Source organism: Urocitellus parryii, chromosome 5 (genome assembly GCF_045843805.1).
Source record: "Urocitellus parryii isolate mUroPar1 chromosome 5, mUroPar1.hap1, whole genome shotgun sequence".
Lineage (NCBI taxonomy): Eukaryota > Metazoa > Chordata > Mammalia > Rodentia > Sciuridae > Urocitellus > Urocitellus parryii.
Genome location: NC_135535.1, coordinates 171,171,778 through 171,189,218, shown reverse-complemented (window position 1 = coordinate 171,189,218; position 17,441 = coordinate 171,171,778). Strand labels below are relative to the sequence as shown.

At 32.8% G+C, this 17,441-nt stretch overlaps 1 protein-coding gene across 3 annotated transcripts in view; it reads right to left on the bottom strand.

Moving 5' to 3' along the window:
* Window positions 1-17,441, bottom strand: part of Ccser2 (coiled-coil serine rich protein 2) — a 141,917-nt gene that overhangs the window by 61,629 nt on the left and 62,847 nt on the right. For 2 of the 3 annotated variants that reach the window (XM_026397015.2, XM_026397016.2), the window contains exons 1-3: window positions 13,426-13,565; window positions 12,588-12,750; window positions 1,854-2,049 (exon numbers count right to left, since the gene is read on the bottom strand). In XM_026397015.2, coding sequence (XP_026252800.2) covers window positions 1,854-2,049; window positions 12,588-12,736 — 345 coding nt within the window. In that variant the 5' untranslated portion in view covers window positions 12,737-12,750; window positions 13,426-13,565. Of the gene's footprint in view, window positions 1-1,853; window positions 2,050-12,587; window positions 12,751-13,425; window positions 13,566-17,441 lie in introns of those variants that run through there. The other variant, XM_077798594.1, reaches the window with a different exon arrangement.

Genomic DNA, 17,441 nt, shown 5'->3' with positions numbered 1-17,441 from the left:
ATATTTGAAGAAAGATTAAAAAAAAAGTCAAATAAAAATAAAGAAAAACTGACCACTTAATAGGGGCTGGGGATGTAGCTTAGTGTTAGAGTACTTGCCTAGCACATGTGATGCCATAGTTTGATCCTAGCAACCAAAGAGAAAGAGTGAGGGGCAAGGGAATATGTTAAAAAAAAAAACACACACAAAAAAAACCCTGAGAATTCTTAATAAAACAAAGTCTCTACTTACTATAGAGGGGAATATGATTAATATGAATTATATGAATTATGAATATGCCACAATGAAACTCATTATTTTATATAATTCATGTGCACTAATAATAACACATGGCTTTATATAAAGTACATTGAAAATCATTTTTTAATTTCTGTCGTACTAGTAATTGGTTATCAATCACCTAAGCCCTCCTCAATTTTGTTCCCTCTCATTATTAGTGGTGGCCTAATATTATCAGGTGATATTTAATCGGGTTAATGATTCATGGCAATATACCCAGACATAGAAGAGGACACGAGGTATAGGTAGTATAATAACTAGCTTACAGTATATATTTTGGCTATTTCCCATCTTTTCCTACCATCTTTTTCTACAGGCTATATTTTTCTATGGCTATATTTTCTGATCAGAAAATCTTTTCCTCAAACTAGCAGCAGAGAAACACTATAAATCAAACCGTATTCCCTGATTATAGCTAAACTAATTTATAAATTCTGTACCTGGATACCTCAATCATGGACTTTCTTTCTGCCTTAGAAGAAGTCCAAGAACCGTAGATCAAAAAGAATCCTCCATTCTTGTTCCCAGCTTTAGCACAGAAAGGTTCCTTCTTAAAAGTTAAGTCAAATATCCATAAGAATGGAGAGGAATAGTCTGGAAAAATCCCATCCTAGCAATATGAAACAATTTACAAAACTCTTTAACAGAATGCATATATTCATCACCATCATTATTGGCTTAGGAGGCATATTTCACTTCAAATAGCAGATACCATGAGTCTGGTTTCGATGGCCACTAGGAATTCTAAGATTCGGTCCTTGCTCATTTGAAGTTAAAACATACAACACTGAAGAAAGTGACCCATAAAGAAAACTAAGCAGTGGAGAGAAGTCAGTCTGTTCTTTCTCAATCACAGTTTTAAGTTAAAAGCTAGTATATAAAACACAAATAGATTTAAAAACAAACAAAACATATCCTTTATTTAAAATTAGTATTTTATTCATTGGTTCCCTGGTTCTCTACTATGCCTCTAGCCTTGTCTATAAACACTAAGTGTTTAAAATAAAGTATTGTAAAACCAGAATCCAAACTCTACCATCAACTCATCCCACGACTCTGGACAAATCATATCACTGCTATGAGTCTCGACTTTCTCAAAAGAAACGAAAGAACCAAATACGTTAAACTTAAAGGTCTCAAACAAAAAAATATGTAATTATTTAAATTAAAAAAACTGTTTTTTATTTCCCACTTATCTGAAATTATAGTAACAGACACAGAATGTTCAATGCCTACAATGCTTACAGTATTAAGTTGCTCAATTTACAACTACTATTGCTAATTTTCTCAACAACCTTCCAATGTAGGTACTATAAAAATGAGGGAACAGAAACAGAGACTGGCTTACAAAATATTGCATAGCTCATAAATGCTAAGATAACAAATAAGACCATCACACATCACTCTCATGCTGTCTTCTCTGACTAAAGTGTTTACTATGTACTATTTATAGACATTCTACAGAAATAAAGAGAAACATTTAGAAACCCAAGCAACTTTATTTTCAAAAAAAGAAGTCAATCCATTTTTCAATTCAAAATATTAAGAGCTAAAAATGTTCAATATGTACTTACCTGATGCAGCAGACGTTTGAGTTTGAGTAACTGAGTTTTTACAGCAGTGCAATCCTGGACCATGTGTCGGAGAGTCATCTCATCCAGTATCACTGTATTTTCCGGTACATCTGCAAACATCTTCTGGGCCTGGAAAAAGGGGGTCCCTCCATAGCTTTCAAAATGACCCAAAGGAGATTCTCTATAAGGAGAGCCTCTGGAAGGGCAGGGGAAGAAGGTGGGGGGAAAAGACATAAATTTCAGAAAGAAAGGTAATGAAATTATTGCAGTGATCTTTATAAATCATTTATCATTACTAGAAAGTCTCTCACTTGTACTCATATCCGTCATTGAATGTACTTCCACTGAAATGTGCAGTCAATCTACATGTCATTAAAATAATTATCTTCTGAAGCCCTCTCACCCTATCTTTATTGTGTTTTACACACTGGCTGAATAACCTTCTTTCCTAAGAACTGGAATAAAAACAAAATAATGAAAAGGCTTCAGCTGAAAAAAAATTATACTTATTCCTTCTACATTTATTGCCTATTTGTTAGCTTTTGGCTTTGCTTAGCATCTTTTTTTTTTATTGTTGGTAGTTCAAAACATTACACAGTTCTTAATATATCATATTTCACAGTTTGATTCAAGTGGGTTATGAACTCCCATTTTTACCCGGTATACAGATTGCTGTATCACATCAGTTACACTTCCATTGATTTACATATTGCCATTCTAGTGTCTGATGTATTCTGCTGTCTATCCTATTCTCTACTATCCCCCTCCCCTCCCCTCTTCTCTCTCTACCCCCTCTACTGTAAATCATTTCTTCCACTTGTATTATTCTTCTCTTACCCCTCCTTTCCTCTTATATGTAATTTTGTATAACCCTGAGGATCAACTTCCATTTTCATGCAATTTCCCTTCTCTCTCCCTTTCCCTCCTACCTCTCATCCCTGTTTAATGTAAATCTTCTTCTCAAGCTCTTCGTCCCTACCCTGTCCTTAGTTACTCCCCTTATATCAATGAAGTAAACTGCACACCTTTTTTAGCCCCATAACTATCTTATCCATATTAATTCCATTTGGACACACCTTGGACTACCATTTCATGAAAGTTCTAGCAAGCAGTTAAGACATAAGAAATGTTATTTCTTTGTTCTTCTGTTGTTGATAAATCATCTTTTCCAATTAAGATTAACCAAAGTTTTTAATATATATACACATCATACAGTTTCATAAACTTAAACTGCAGTAAAAATAAGTCTACTCTTAAAAAACTTATACTTCTCTTCAGTTTCATACCATAATATTCATGAAAAAAAAAGAGAAAGAAAATTAGGGACAATGTGTTTCATGGAAGTACAAAACAACATTTTAAACAGAAGTCATAGCTATAGCAATTTAAAAATTTCTGCATACGTTTTACATATAATTCTAGTTAGTTCTTAAATTATGACAAGAACTGAATAAGTTAAGTCTCAGTATTTAAAATAATACTGAGAAAGTATTCTCTTATTAGAAATAAGGTTCAATTTATAATGCATTAAATTTGTAAGTCAAAATGCATTAGATTTTGACCACGCTGAAAACGTAAAAATGTAGTAACTACTAATTTTTTTACCTTTCAACAAATATTCCCAAATCTCTGAACTCTGAAATATTCAATATGAAGCTGATTTATATATGATTATTTTTCTCTGAAACTATTTCTTGTAAATATTTTAGGCCTTCATTTTTAACCCAAGAAAATTATTTTTATACATTTTTATATTGTTGATACAGAAGTAAGATTCTACTTTGATCTTATAATTTGACCCTTATACTTCTACTTTCTTTTACTGGTTTAAAATATGATTGAATTTGTGAATCTCAAATACTGATCAATTAATTAGTATGAATTTACCTATCCATGACTGAATAGATATACCATCTATACATGGGAGTGAATGTAAAACATATAGTTGTAAAAAGTTAGGAAGTGTTATTGACAAAAATATGGAATAACCTGACAAATGAAAAGAAGAGATAAATAGAGCTATATTTTTAGAGGAAAAAAAAGTTGATATACTTTGGGAAATTGTCTGAGGCAGCAATGAATCTGGGATGAATTATACATTATGAGGTTTTAGTCTACTAGAAATGAAAGGTTAAGACTTTGGGCAGGGCAAGGGAGTAACGATACAAAGAACAGGACATATTTTTCAGGGACTAGGTGATCTTAAAAATGGCTCTGACACCACAGAAGCTTGAATCTAACTTATTCTTTGGTTTATTCCCACAACACCTGTGTTCCTGAGAATAACTTCTTAATCAATCACTAATTAGCTGAGATCCCCAAAGCATGTCAAAATCTCCCTCATCTCTGAACCCACATCCTCACCTTCTCAATGGTCCTGTTAGTCTACTCATGTTGCCCTCTACTGCATACTCAGTCTGGAGAACTCTTCATTTTAAGTTAGTTGGCACTTCTTCAGGGAAAGTTTCCTTAATTCCCAAGCAGGACTTGATACCTCCACTGAAGACCCCTTATAATATATATCACAGTATACTGTGTTTGTTAGCAACAAATGCCAAATTATAAACACTGTGAAGAAACAGATTGCTTATTCTTTTTCATTTGTATCTGAATTTTGTTTGTTTTTGCTATTATTGTTTTTGCACTGAATAACAAGAATAATTTTAATCACTGAGTTTTTTATGAAGCTTTCATCTCTGAGATTCTAAAATCCTGTTGATGTGACATGACAAAAATACCAATTAATAACCAAATTAATATTTACTTTTTATTTTGCCAAGTGAGTAAAAGCATGATTACAGAAGAAAGACACTAAAAGAGATTGGCCTGTAGTCTACAGCATGAGAATCAGGTATAGAATACAGGCTTATTAGGAGAACCAAATGCAAGGAACTAATGAATTAAAATTTTTTCAAACAAGTCTTGATTACTAAGTGAATACAGGAATTAAGAATTTTGTCATCTAAAAAAGTCACAGATTAAAGAGCCAATTCTGGCATTGAATTTAGGCTTAAATTCATACCAGCTGTTGAAGATACTAATTGGATTGCAAATCCTTTGAAAACAGCCATATCTTACTGATTTTTAAATTTCCAGATCTTCTGAGTTTAAATCTCAGCTCTCATTCATTAGCTATGTAATATTCAAGGAATGTTATATATTCTATGTTTTTAACTTTTCTCATCTGTACATTAATGGGGATAATAACTTTGGTTGATAAAAAGATTAAATGAGCTATCATAAGTTAAAGTGCTTGAAACAGTGCATAATATATACTAAATGTAAATAAAAACAAACTACTATTTGTATGGTTATTATTAATTTCCACCTCTACAACTTTTTCAAACAAAAACTTCAAAGGAATACTACCCTTCACCTTTATTTACCAACTGTTAAAATATTAACACATTTGCCTGCTATTTGTTGCTAAACTGATAGTAAGTTAAAAATAACAAAACCTCAGTGGAGGAAACACTGAAGCATAGTGAGAAGGCTAGGAGGCAGACAGAAACAAAGATGGAAGAAAATGCAAATATTTAACAGATCATTTTCAGAAAATGAAAGAAGACTATTAAGATGGGGGTGCACACAGGACAGAAAGACAATGAAGATCTTGAACTTTTAGATCCTTAGAAGATGATGCAGTTCACACATGATAAAATGAATCTTAGAAACAGAATGGAAAGCAAAATCATTTTCCAAGATTAAAGACATAAATCCAGGTGCAAAAGCATAAAGAAGATGGGAAAAAATGAAAAAAAAATGAAACTCCTAGTCATATCATCCCCTATTAAGTTGAGAGGTATAAATTTGTACTTCTGAACAATTATTGACAATTATAGACTTGTAGCAGAAAAGTTAGGTGGTGAAAGCAATGGAAGGCTGCAAGCTGTTGTAAAGTGAATACACTAGAAGGTTAACAGTGTGTAAGTGAAGGAGAACCTATGTGGGTGGTCACAGTCCAGGATAGCTGGCAGATAAGCATGAGAAAGAAATGTCCACTATCACCAATATTACTTAATATTATTCAGCAAAGAGGCAATAAAATGAAAAATAGGATACCTTAATTTTATAAAGGTATAGTAATCAATACTATGGAATATTACTGAAAGACAAAAAAAAAAAAAGAACATAATGGAGAGCTCAGAAAAGGACCCACAAAGTCAACTGACAGTACCTCATTTAAAATGAATCCATACAGTAGTTGCACTTGACATTCAACCCACAAGCATAAAAACCACATTTCTGAATGATTATTTATTTATAGTAATAAGAAAACTCCCCAAGTTATATGATTATTCCCATAACTTTATTCTATTCTTCCCTACTTCCAACAGAGCTTCTTGATTACTAAAATGTGTGATTTGGGGACTAATTTTAATGTTTTTGATTCACAGGTTAGAAAAGGAAGTGCAGATGTCCATGTGCACATGTCTGGGGGGGGGAAGCAGAAGAGACTTTCCTTATTAATTTCTTACCTAATCTGAGTCACAATTTTGCCTTCAAAAACTCTTTAGTATTTCTTTCCTCACCTTCAATAAAACCTCTGTATAAAAGTTAAATGTATAAATAGAAAAAAAATGCCAACTTTGCAATCTCCAAGACTATGGACTCTGGTTTGAAATATAGGATTTGGAATGCCCACCTCCCCAAAGTTAAGTATACATATTCTGGTGTTTCACAGTTGTATTTGTTATTAAAATTAATTAAATGAGCTATCATAAGTTAAAGTGCTTGAAAGATTCAACAAGATCACAATCAAAGTTCTGGGATATAATTTTGTAGACAGTGACAAAGTAATTCTGTAAAAAAGCAAAAGAAACAGAATAGTCAACAATATTCAAGAAGGCAAGTCAGAGCACTGGTACTACCTAAACTTGAGACTTACTATATGAAGCCACAGTAATCAAGACAATGTGTTACTGGTGAAAGAACAGACAAAAAAAAAAAAAATCAATAGAGTATAATAGAGAGCTTTTAAATGAAACCACATAAATATAGTCAACTGATCCTTGAAAAAGAAGTAAGAGCAATCCAATAGATAAAAAGACAGTCTTTTCAACTCATGAGGCTGGAACAGCCACACATCTACACGCAAAAGAAAAAGATATTAAATCTTCCACAAAAATTAACTCAAATGGATCAAAGACCCAAATGTAAAATGCACAACTATACCTATGAGGCAAAAAGAGAGAAAATCTAGGTAACCTTGGGTTTGGTAGTGAATTTTTAGAACATAAAAACTGCAATCCAAGAAAAAAAATAGATGCTAAACTTAATAAAATTTTGTTTTTAAATTTGCTCTGTGAAAAACAACATGAAGAGAAGAAACTCAGCTCAACAGCACAGACCTAATCCCAGCAACATGGGAGGCTAAGGCAGGAGGATCTCAAGTTGGAAGCTAAGTGCTACAACTTAGTAAGAGATCCCATCTCAAAATTTTAAAAAAATTAAATTTAAATTAAAACAAAAAAAGAACTGAAGATATAGCTCAGTGGTAAATTGCCCCAGGCTCAATCCCTAGGACCATATACACAACAGAAAGCAACAATAAGAAAAACCACAGACTGAGAGAATACTTGCCAGACATGTTTCTGGTAAAGGGTTAATATCTAAAATATACAAAAAACTGTTGGAATTCAACAAGAGAAAAAAAAATAACCCATTTAAAAGTGGGCTAATATCTTAATAGACATCTCACAAAGAAGATAACACAGATGGCAAATAAAATGTGGGGGAAAAAAACATTTGACAATATATCATTAGAGATTTACAAATTAAAACAATGAGATACTATTACATACCTAATATTTCTTAAGAATATATATAAAAACATCCTCAAAAATACTAGAATATTGAACCAGACAACCTAAAAAAGAAATATATACCAAGAGCAATTGAGATTTATCCAAGAAAAAGCTGGTTCAACGTGTGAAAAAAAATCAATGTTATATGTCACATTTAGTAGAATGAAACTGGGGGGGGGGCGAAGAGGGTGATTATCTCAATAGAGAAAAAAAGCATTTGACAAAATCCAATACTCTTTGATGATAGAAGCCCTCAACAAACTATGAATGAAGGGAATTCCTCTAACTGATAATGTGTGAAAAACCCACAACTAATATCTTACGTAACAGTGAAAGACTCAAGTGTTTTCCACTTAATATCAGAAATGAGATAACTGTTGGCTCTCACCACTTCTATTCAATATTGTACCACAGAGTCTACCCATAGTAACTGTGCAAAAGAAAAAAAAAGAGTATCCAGATTGGAAAAGTAAAACCATCCATTCTCTACTGACATACCTTATGTATAAAGAACCCTAAGGACCTAAAGAGACAGAGAGAAAAATGAATCACTTGCATTACACTTTAGCTACTCAGAATTAGAGCAAAGTTTATAATGAAGGAGGAAAGTAAGCCAAGGGGCTATGATTTTTGTAAAGTATGGGTAGGTACCAGTAAAGAAGAATTAATTCAATCAAATGCCCTGAGTCTCAAAGAAAAGGCATTTAAGAATACTTCATTTAGAAGTGACAATGAAGAATGAAGACAAAGACTATCTCAAAACAGTAAAGAAATAGCAAGAAATCTTGGCCAGCTACTCCTCTGACAGGAGATTAATATCCAGAATATACAAAGAACTCAAAAGTATACCAAAAAAACATTTGACCCAGTCAATAAATGAGCAAAAGAACTAAACAGAAACTTCTAAAAAGAAGAAACGCAAATGAGGTTGAAAAATATTTAGCATTTTCAGCAATCAGGGAAATGCTAATAAAAACTACCCTAAAATTTCATCTCACTCCAGTCAGAATGACAGCAATCTGGAATACAAACAATAATAATGTCACTGAGATTACGGGGAAAAGGTACATTTGCACACCACTGTTAGGACTACGGACTAGTATACCCACTCTGAAAAGCAGTATGGAGATCCTCAAATACTAGGAATGGAACCACCATATGACCCATGCCACTCACTCCTTGGTATTTATCAGAAAGGACTAAATATCATCATACCATAGTAACATCATACCATAGTAACCGATGCTCATCAATAGACAAATGGATCAAGAAATTATGATACACACACACACACACACACACACACACACACAAAATGGAGTTCTAGTCATCCATTAAAAAAATTAATTATGAGATTTGCCAGTAAATGAATGGAAATTGAGAATACAATGCTAAAATAAGCCAAACTCAAAAAATTAAGGTAGAATGTTTTCTCTCAAATGCAGAAGCTAGAGTAAAGAAAAGGAAAGGGAGAGAGATGACAGGATATACTAAAGATAAATGGAAGAACAGTAATATAGAAAATCAAGAGTAAAGAAATTGGTAAGGGGAGGCAATGCAGAATTCTTAAAACATCATGTTATGTGCATATGTAAATATACCACAGGGAATTTTACCTTTATACATAAGCAAAAAGATCCAATTAAATATAAATAAATAGATGAGTGTAGGAAGTCTAGTAGAGGAAGGAGAACAAAGGAAGGAGGGAGGTTGGGAGGGAAAAGGGGGAGAAAAGGGGAGATCACGAACCAAAATCAAATTCCATGCATGTATGAGTTTGTTGTGATAAACCCAATTACTATATATGTTTTTGATCTTAAAAACAAACAAAACAAAACAAAACAAAACTAGGCTGATTAGAAAAGAAGAATCCACTACTAGAGAAAAAGTAATTTAAGAAAGAGCTAGAATTCAGTTACAGTTAGGACAATGTAGACAAAGAGGTCAAGGGAATAAGTTCGTTAGGATGTGAGTTGAAGTTGTTGAAAAGGGGGAACTGTAGGGAAAAAAGGGAGTGGAAGATTAGGCCAGGTTAAGAGTGCAGTACTACGAAGAGAAGGAGAGAATACAGTTTTTAACACTCAATCTTCCCAATATCTCTGAGTTATGGATAAGACATTATCCTATAATTATCCTATAATTAATTTTCTTCTGTTGTGAGACAGAAGAAAGCAGTGCTCCAAGTCAAGAGGGAATTTTGTACATGTAATATTAAAAAATCCCTTGGGTTAATAAATCCAAACTCTTAAGAGAAAATATTAGTTTTAAAGTATGCTTGGGTATGGTTCATTTGGGAGATTTTTTTTTTTTTTTTTTTTTTTTGGTATTGCCCATCCTTACAAATGGCTCTGGGGGATCCAAAACTCAGCACAGTCCCAGAAAACTTGAGGGGAAATCAATAAACTGGTTAGCCTATAACCATTCAACAAATCAGTGTGCCTCAGCCCATTTGTTATAAAGCTCTGTACTAAATTAGATCACAACCCTTAAGAATGCTGTGCATTTCTCTCTTCTAATAATCACTGGTGCAAATACAAATTGTAAATCCATTAAAATATAGTCTGTAAAAGGAATCTGTGATATGTATTGAGGAATGACTACATATTATCTTTTGCCATCATTTCCAAAATCACATTACATATTTATACTTACGGGCCCAATGGAGTTCACCATTTAAAAATTTTTAACTTTAATTTGTCCATTCTCATGCTCATTTGACCAGAGAACTTACACTTTCTACATCTGTTGATATCCAAGAATTATAACTTTTTTTTGAAAACGTTGCTTAACTTTTCTGTCAAATGATTATACTCAACCTTAGCTTGATCATTCCCAAGGATAGAGATAACTACCTGTAGGTAATTCACTTCTGGTTAAGTAATTTACAGTCTGATTAAGTCTCACTTTAAGGTAAACTTTCCCGTCCTTTATCTTAAACTGCATAATGCAATGGTTTTTTTTATTTAGAGTCAGATCATATTTCTCCAAATAATAAAGCAATCCAGCCATGCTAAACTTAAGAGATACTCTCTGAAAATGCCATACCCTATCACATGTTTTCCATGTGGAATACGTACCCTGCTCCTGTAGAACCTACTATTCTGTAATCTCTATATAGTCATACTTTTAGAAATCAGTTCAGTAATTACATCATTTATCTTGTGTTATCTTAAAACAAAAACCAGTTGCTGCATGCTCTTGGAGTCCTTTATATATCACCTTATCAAGGCACCCAACATCACTGCACTCTGTCTATGTGCCTATCTTTCCTATGGACTCTGAGCATCTTGGCAACATGAAGTAAACACTACTCATTTTTACCAATTCTTTTTACCATCTTCAGCCCAATGTTCTATGAAGTCACTGCCAATCCACAGCTTTTACATCTCATACTATCTCCACATTCATCCCAGTGGAATTCAAGATAGATTCTCAATGAATATTTGTTAGTAGATGAACAAGTAAACAATGATTCATGTTTTAGTTGGGTTTATCAAGTTATGTAAGCTGGCCTTAAATTTACCTTCTTATAAACTTACTATCAAAGATTAGGGAATCATAACCTTCATTATTAGCAATAAACGTCTTCACATCACGTTCTTCCCTGATAATACCCACTCTCTATGTCCATTCCTTATCAAAAACCTAGATGTGAGAAACAGAACAGCCATAATAATTCCTGGAATAATGTTTTCCAGACATTCCTCCAGATCTTCTCAATTATATCTTTTTATTGAATTACACAAACAAAAGGATTTTTAGTTGAAAGTCATAGTTTCAGGATTCACTAAAAAAATTGCTTTGTTTGAATTGGACTATTATCTTTTGTAGCTTGCATTAAAGAATGTAACTAAGAAACAGAGCTAAGAAAATTATCATTTATTCCTATTTTGGGAAGATCTCTGTGCCCTGTCCACCATATTCCAAGATATTCTCCTCCAAAGAAATCATGCTAAGAAAACTCTCTCAAGGTTTTTATTTCATAAGAGCAAATAAATTCAGGAAAAACATAACCTTCATCTTCTCCACACTACATATCTTGCAACAGATCAAGTTTAGTTCTTGGCTTTTGCTACAAAGAATCTTAGAAACAGTTTTGTTTCCTACTTTGGGAGTATACAAGGCTATTATGGTTTCCTTTCATTATTTCTTCACCCAAATTTTATTATTTGTATTATAAACATGTTCCAGAATGACCTCAAATCCCTTGGAGAATGAGATGAGGCAATAAAAAGGAAACATTTAATAACAATGGCCACTGGGTGCCTACCCTTCACCAGTCACTGGTCCAGGCACTTTTATTCTTGATCCTCAAATACTAAAAAAAAGTTATTATTGAGTACATTTTGCAGATGGTTAAACTGAAATAGAGAGGGGTTAAATAAATGATGTAAACTTGCAAAGCTAATCGGTGCTAGGGAAATCTTTGATCCCAGTCTTAGATGACTACAGAAACCCGTTAAACATTAGGTATGGTCAAATTAAAGATTATTCTACATTTCAAAAAGGAAAATACTTCTAGCATTATACAGTATTTTCTTTTGTTTCTAAAAGTACCTGTGAAAATTTTAAATTTGGGCTTATTATATAAATGAAAAACAAATCACTTGGCACTAATTTTACACATCATTATTTAGAATTATAAATGTTAACAAGTCAACATTAAATCATTTCCTAATGAGATCTATAAAAAAAATCCAAATAGTAGAAACACAAAATTCCAAATAGTAGATACAGATACAATATTTATATGTATAATAAAGTTAATATTGGGGTCACAAAATAATAATTGTTAATTTTAATTAGTGTCACACATAACTAGAAATATTTTTTGGTTTAAACATTATGCAAGATCAGTTTGGTGAGGAGAATTATTATTTAAACAGAAGTTGGAAAATAAAATCTAGGTTAAAATAATAGTACTCACCTGCTCAAGTCACTTTTTCCATGGTGATGATAGTGGTCAGGATGGCTAAGGTGGTAATGTTCCTGTCCACTCCACCTCTGGGGTGGTCTTTTCCAAAATCCTTCCTGAGACTGCCGAACATTTCTGTCTGGTCGGTCAAAGCGGTTCATATTGTCACACTCCACTAAACAAATTCAAAAGCGAAGACTATAAACATGTACACACTTAAAAGTTAGCTACTTAAGGCTGTTGAAAATACAAAAGTAATATCCTAAAAATACCAGCCACGTATGTTAGCTAATCACAAAATAAAGATTTCCAGAAGAACAATAACCAGTTCTTTTGGTAAAAACTAAACTTCATATTATTCAAACTAAAGTGAATTAGAAACTTTTACATCTCAGTCACTTAGTGAATAATTAACTGCCACACTATTTGTAAAGCAAGCAAATCCTTCTTGAAATCAAGATTATACATTTCAAATACCAACAATCGGTTATAAGTAGTGCTCATAACTATCACAAATTGGTTCTGATTTCAGAAGGAAAAATCACAGGAAAAAGTAGATTTTAAGCCCAGTAGAGAATTCATTCCTAAAAACAAATGCAACAATTAATTTCCTCTGGTTTCAGGAAGCACAAACTTTTCATCACAAACAAATTATTTCTTAAATTTAGCTCACATTTTTAGAAAGTAAAATGCTTCAATCTGCCTGTGGTAGAGCTTGTTCAAAAAGTCTAAAATGCCACTGAAAACAAAGCCAGTACTTTGCAACAACAAATAGTACACTCCCTGAAATCCAAATACCACAAAAACACGAAAAAAATCTCTTTGAAACACCCCAAGCTTCTTCACTTACCCAAACACTTTTTCCTGACATATCTGAGCACTCACTAAGAAAGTTACTTTGTACAAGGGAGACATTGTGTTTTGCCGGCTGCCTACTCAGACATAGTTGCACACAAGGCACTGCTGAACAGGCCTTCCTTCCTGCTCAACTCCCAGCCCTCCCTGTGGGAAGCAAGCCCAGTCTGCCCTGTGACTCCATCTTCGCTCAGTGCTTACATAGCTACTGAGTTAGGAATGTTACTAAAAATACTGCTAAACACTAACCAAAGCAACAGAACAGGAAGGATTTCTCCAGTCTAAGAACTATTACATGAGAAAGTTCAATTTTCCATGTTTAAAATTCCATGTGATTAAAAAGCTTTAGAAATCAACATAATTCCCCATTTTTTAAAAGTACTTGTCTAAATGACTACTTAATGAAAAACCTGAATCTGAAATACACCAAGTATCTTGTTACAACATAGCAGATAAAAACAAACTTCCCATTTCTAAAAAAGATGTTATAGAGAAAATAAAATATAGATGTTCAATCCTCTTATATACAGAACTCATTTCTTCTAAATGCATAATAACTTAAATAAGCTTTTGCACAGGATATCGACATTCTGCTTACCTCACTACAGGAGTCAATATGGAGAGAAGTGGAAATATATGTTTTCATAGGTTTTTTAAATTTTAAAGAGACATTTTTAAAAAATAATCTTACATTTGAAATTATTTCCAATAACTTATTGACGCTTACCAGGATAAATCAGCATGTATTTTTTTAAGTTCAATTATAGAAAACATAAAAAGATAATAAAGAGTATGTTGATCATTATGTTAAAAAAAATCAGTAGAAAATTAGATTGCTGAAGAAAAAGAATTCTTTTTAAATCTTAAGATTTAAAACTACATTTAGCAATGTCATTTATAAACTCACACTTGTGTTATACTCATAGATTCTATTAAGTTCCATACTGGCATTAAGATGTTACTTTAGACGAGGCACTGTGGCATACGCCTATAATCCCAGAGGCTTGGGAGGCTGAGACAGGAGGATCTCAAATTCAAAGCCAGCCTCAGCAACTCAGCGAGGCCCTAAGCAACTCAGCGAGATCCTGTCTCTAAATAAAATATTAAAAAAGGACTGGGGATGTGGCTCATTGGTTAAGTGCTTCTGGGTTCAATCCTCAGTAATCAATTTTAGATAGCTGAGGCATAGTACACATGTACTTTTAAGTGTTCTGGATTTATATTTTTCCTTTGTTCAGGCAGAAGAAAACTCTACTCACTCCACAAAGAAGATATTTTGTCATCAGAATCACCTGATATAGTCTTAAAATGGTATCAACACAGTAAACACAGAGTAACAAGATGCAAACAAACTAGGCAAATAGGCCAGGAGATGAGTTAAATATTGTGGGCAATTACAATGCAAAAATTTATGTGATACATCTGTTTCTGCTAGCGGCTGTGTTATCATATACAAACTCCAAATTGGGAGCCTTTACTGAAATTTCAACCTAATCATGGGTATAATGGCAAATAAGCACTGGAAACAAATATTTAGCATAACTACAGAGGACAAATGTTCAAATTATGACATAGTGGTTTAACCTCTAAAAGAAATGTTTAACCTCTAAAAGAAATTCTGCAGGGAGTCCCCTGACTATAGCCCTGAGACAACCATGGATTACACACTTATATACTTTAAAATGTGGCCATGAAAGTAATGTGAAATAACATTAGTGGTGGTTTCTTAGAAAAGATTCATTACCTTACAGAATGAAAGAAATAATATAGAAAAGAAAATGCAAAGCAAACAAAATTTTAAGATGAAGATAAATTAAAACCAGTTTCCAGAGCCTGACAAATGAAGACCAGGACAATTAAGACCAAGAAAGAAAATAAATTCCTCTGAATGTATAATGCCAGAAGGTAAGGTGGTGCCTGCAGTTAACTACAGAAAGTGTAAGGTGAATCTAAAGGCATTCCAATTAAAAAATGTTTAAGCCACTATTTTGATCAAAACCACCTGTTGGCCAGATGTGGTTCTATGAACTGAGGGACCCTATTAGAGAATAAATATAAATCTTTGAAAGGTAGTCTCCAGCTCAAAAAAAAAAAAAAAAAAAAAAAAAAAAAAAAAAAAAAAAAAGCAGATTTTACTATGAGAAAGAGATAATATCAGAATTTTACCCCATGGAGCGTGAAAGAGGATCTAATATAGTTAACTGAAAGGTGTATGGTATGAAGATGCCTATGTCTAATTCTCATAATACCTATCTTTTTCTGATTTGACAAAGGAACAAAATATGATACCAAAAGAATCCTAGATTGCTGCTTTTATAACTTTAATATCCCAAGAAAATAAAGGATGGCATAGAAGAATTTCTACCTGTGATTAATAATTAGCTAAGAACACTGCAGAAGAAGTTGTATATCTCAAAGCTTGAGAAGAATCTACTTTACAGGTCTTATAGTCTGATTTTTAAAAATTTTCAATTGCAATTTGATTTAAAAGCAGAAGAGCTCACATACAAAAAAAATTAAAATAAAACATAAACTTTATTATTACTGAATACAATTAGTACTGAAACGTAAAGATAAATTTCCAGAAGAAAATATAGTAGTAGTCAACAAAAAGTTAGCAAGAATACAGCCTTACAGCATTTAACATGAAATATGTGCAGTTAAGTACGCATTGTAACTTCTGTGGGGTTCAGGAGATGATTAGAAAGACAGCTTTTTCAACAAAGAATAGTTTAAACAGAAAGGATAAAAAAATTAACAGCATACCTAAGAAGGTACATACTATGAAAATTCATGAACCTGAGAATTATACTATGATGTGCCAAATATCAGGGTTTAGTCTGTTGGCAACAAGTGGTCATTAAAAGTTCCCAGGCAAGAAAATGAAGCAGAATAAGGCTCAGAATAAAATAATATCCTTCACATAAAACAACAAGATGCCTCCACACCAGTTAAATAAACACTGGAGATTGAAGTCTCTTAATATACTTTGTTTTCCAAAGGCACTGGAAAAACAATTGCCTTGGATCAGTTAACAAATTGATGGAGAAAAAATTAACTGGTGATTAATAAAAAAAAGGTTTGAGGGGGAAATCAAGTGTTCAATTTCCTGTTTTACTCTTAAATTCAAAGATAAATTTCTCTAAATGTTAAAATACAATCTTGCAAATGTTTTATTGATATGAAAACTATATTATCAACGTTAAACCCTCCTGGCGTTACATAGTCTCCCCTTTAGGGTCACCAACACTCAGGTGTCAATGGCACCCATATCCCAGCCGATAAGTGTCCAAGAAACTTCTGACCAATAAACACTTTTTTCCTCTAACACAAGTGTTACCTTAAAAGTGAAAGACATTTGTACAAATGCAATTGCCAGATAAAACTCTTTTCATGTCTTCTTCCTTGAAAACTCTAAAAAGTATGTCTCTTCACAATGAGTTCACAGCAACTCTGTATCCAAATCAAACCCAAACTGAAGATCTCAATCAGGTGTTAGTCATCTTCTTTTGGCAAAAATACCAGTGATACTGGCAAAACTAGTGATGCTGAATCCATGAAGGTTCAGAATGATCCATCAAAACCTCTTTCTAAACTTGCATAACAACCTTAAAAACCAGAACATAAAAGGAACTAAAACCAATAATTAAATAAACATTAGAAGATCCTTTAAACTTCTACCAGTCCTGATGACATTACTATCCTCCCCAACCAAAGAGCTTAATGGGTGGGTATGGTTATTTCAGGTTCTGAGACATATAAAGAGCACAGTCATTTTCTTATAGTATTAAACCTAAATACTATTTTATCTTTAGTGCCTCCAGAAACTGCACATTTTAGATTCATGTTCAGCTTTCTTTAGTGTTTCTTTAGCATAAAAGAGCCAGTACTTATCTTCTCCTAGGGAAAATCTATAATCCAGTAAATAGAGTAATGTATAATATAATAAATATAAGTAAGAACTATAGTAATCTGTAATATAATAAATATATAACATAGTAAAGGTAGTTC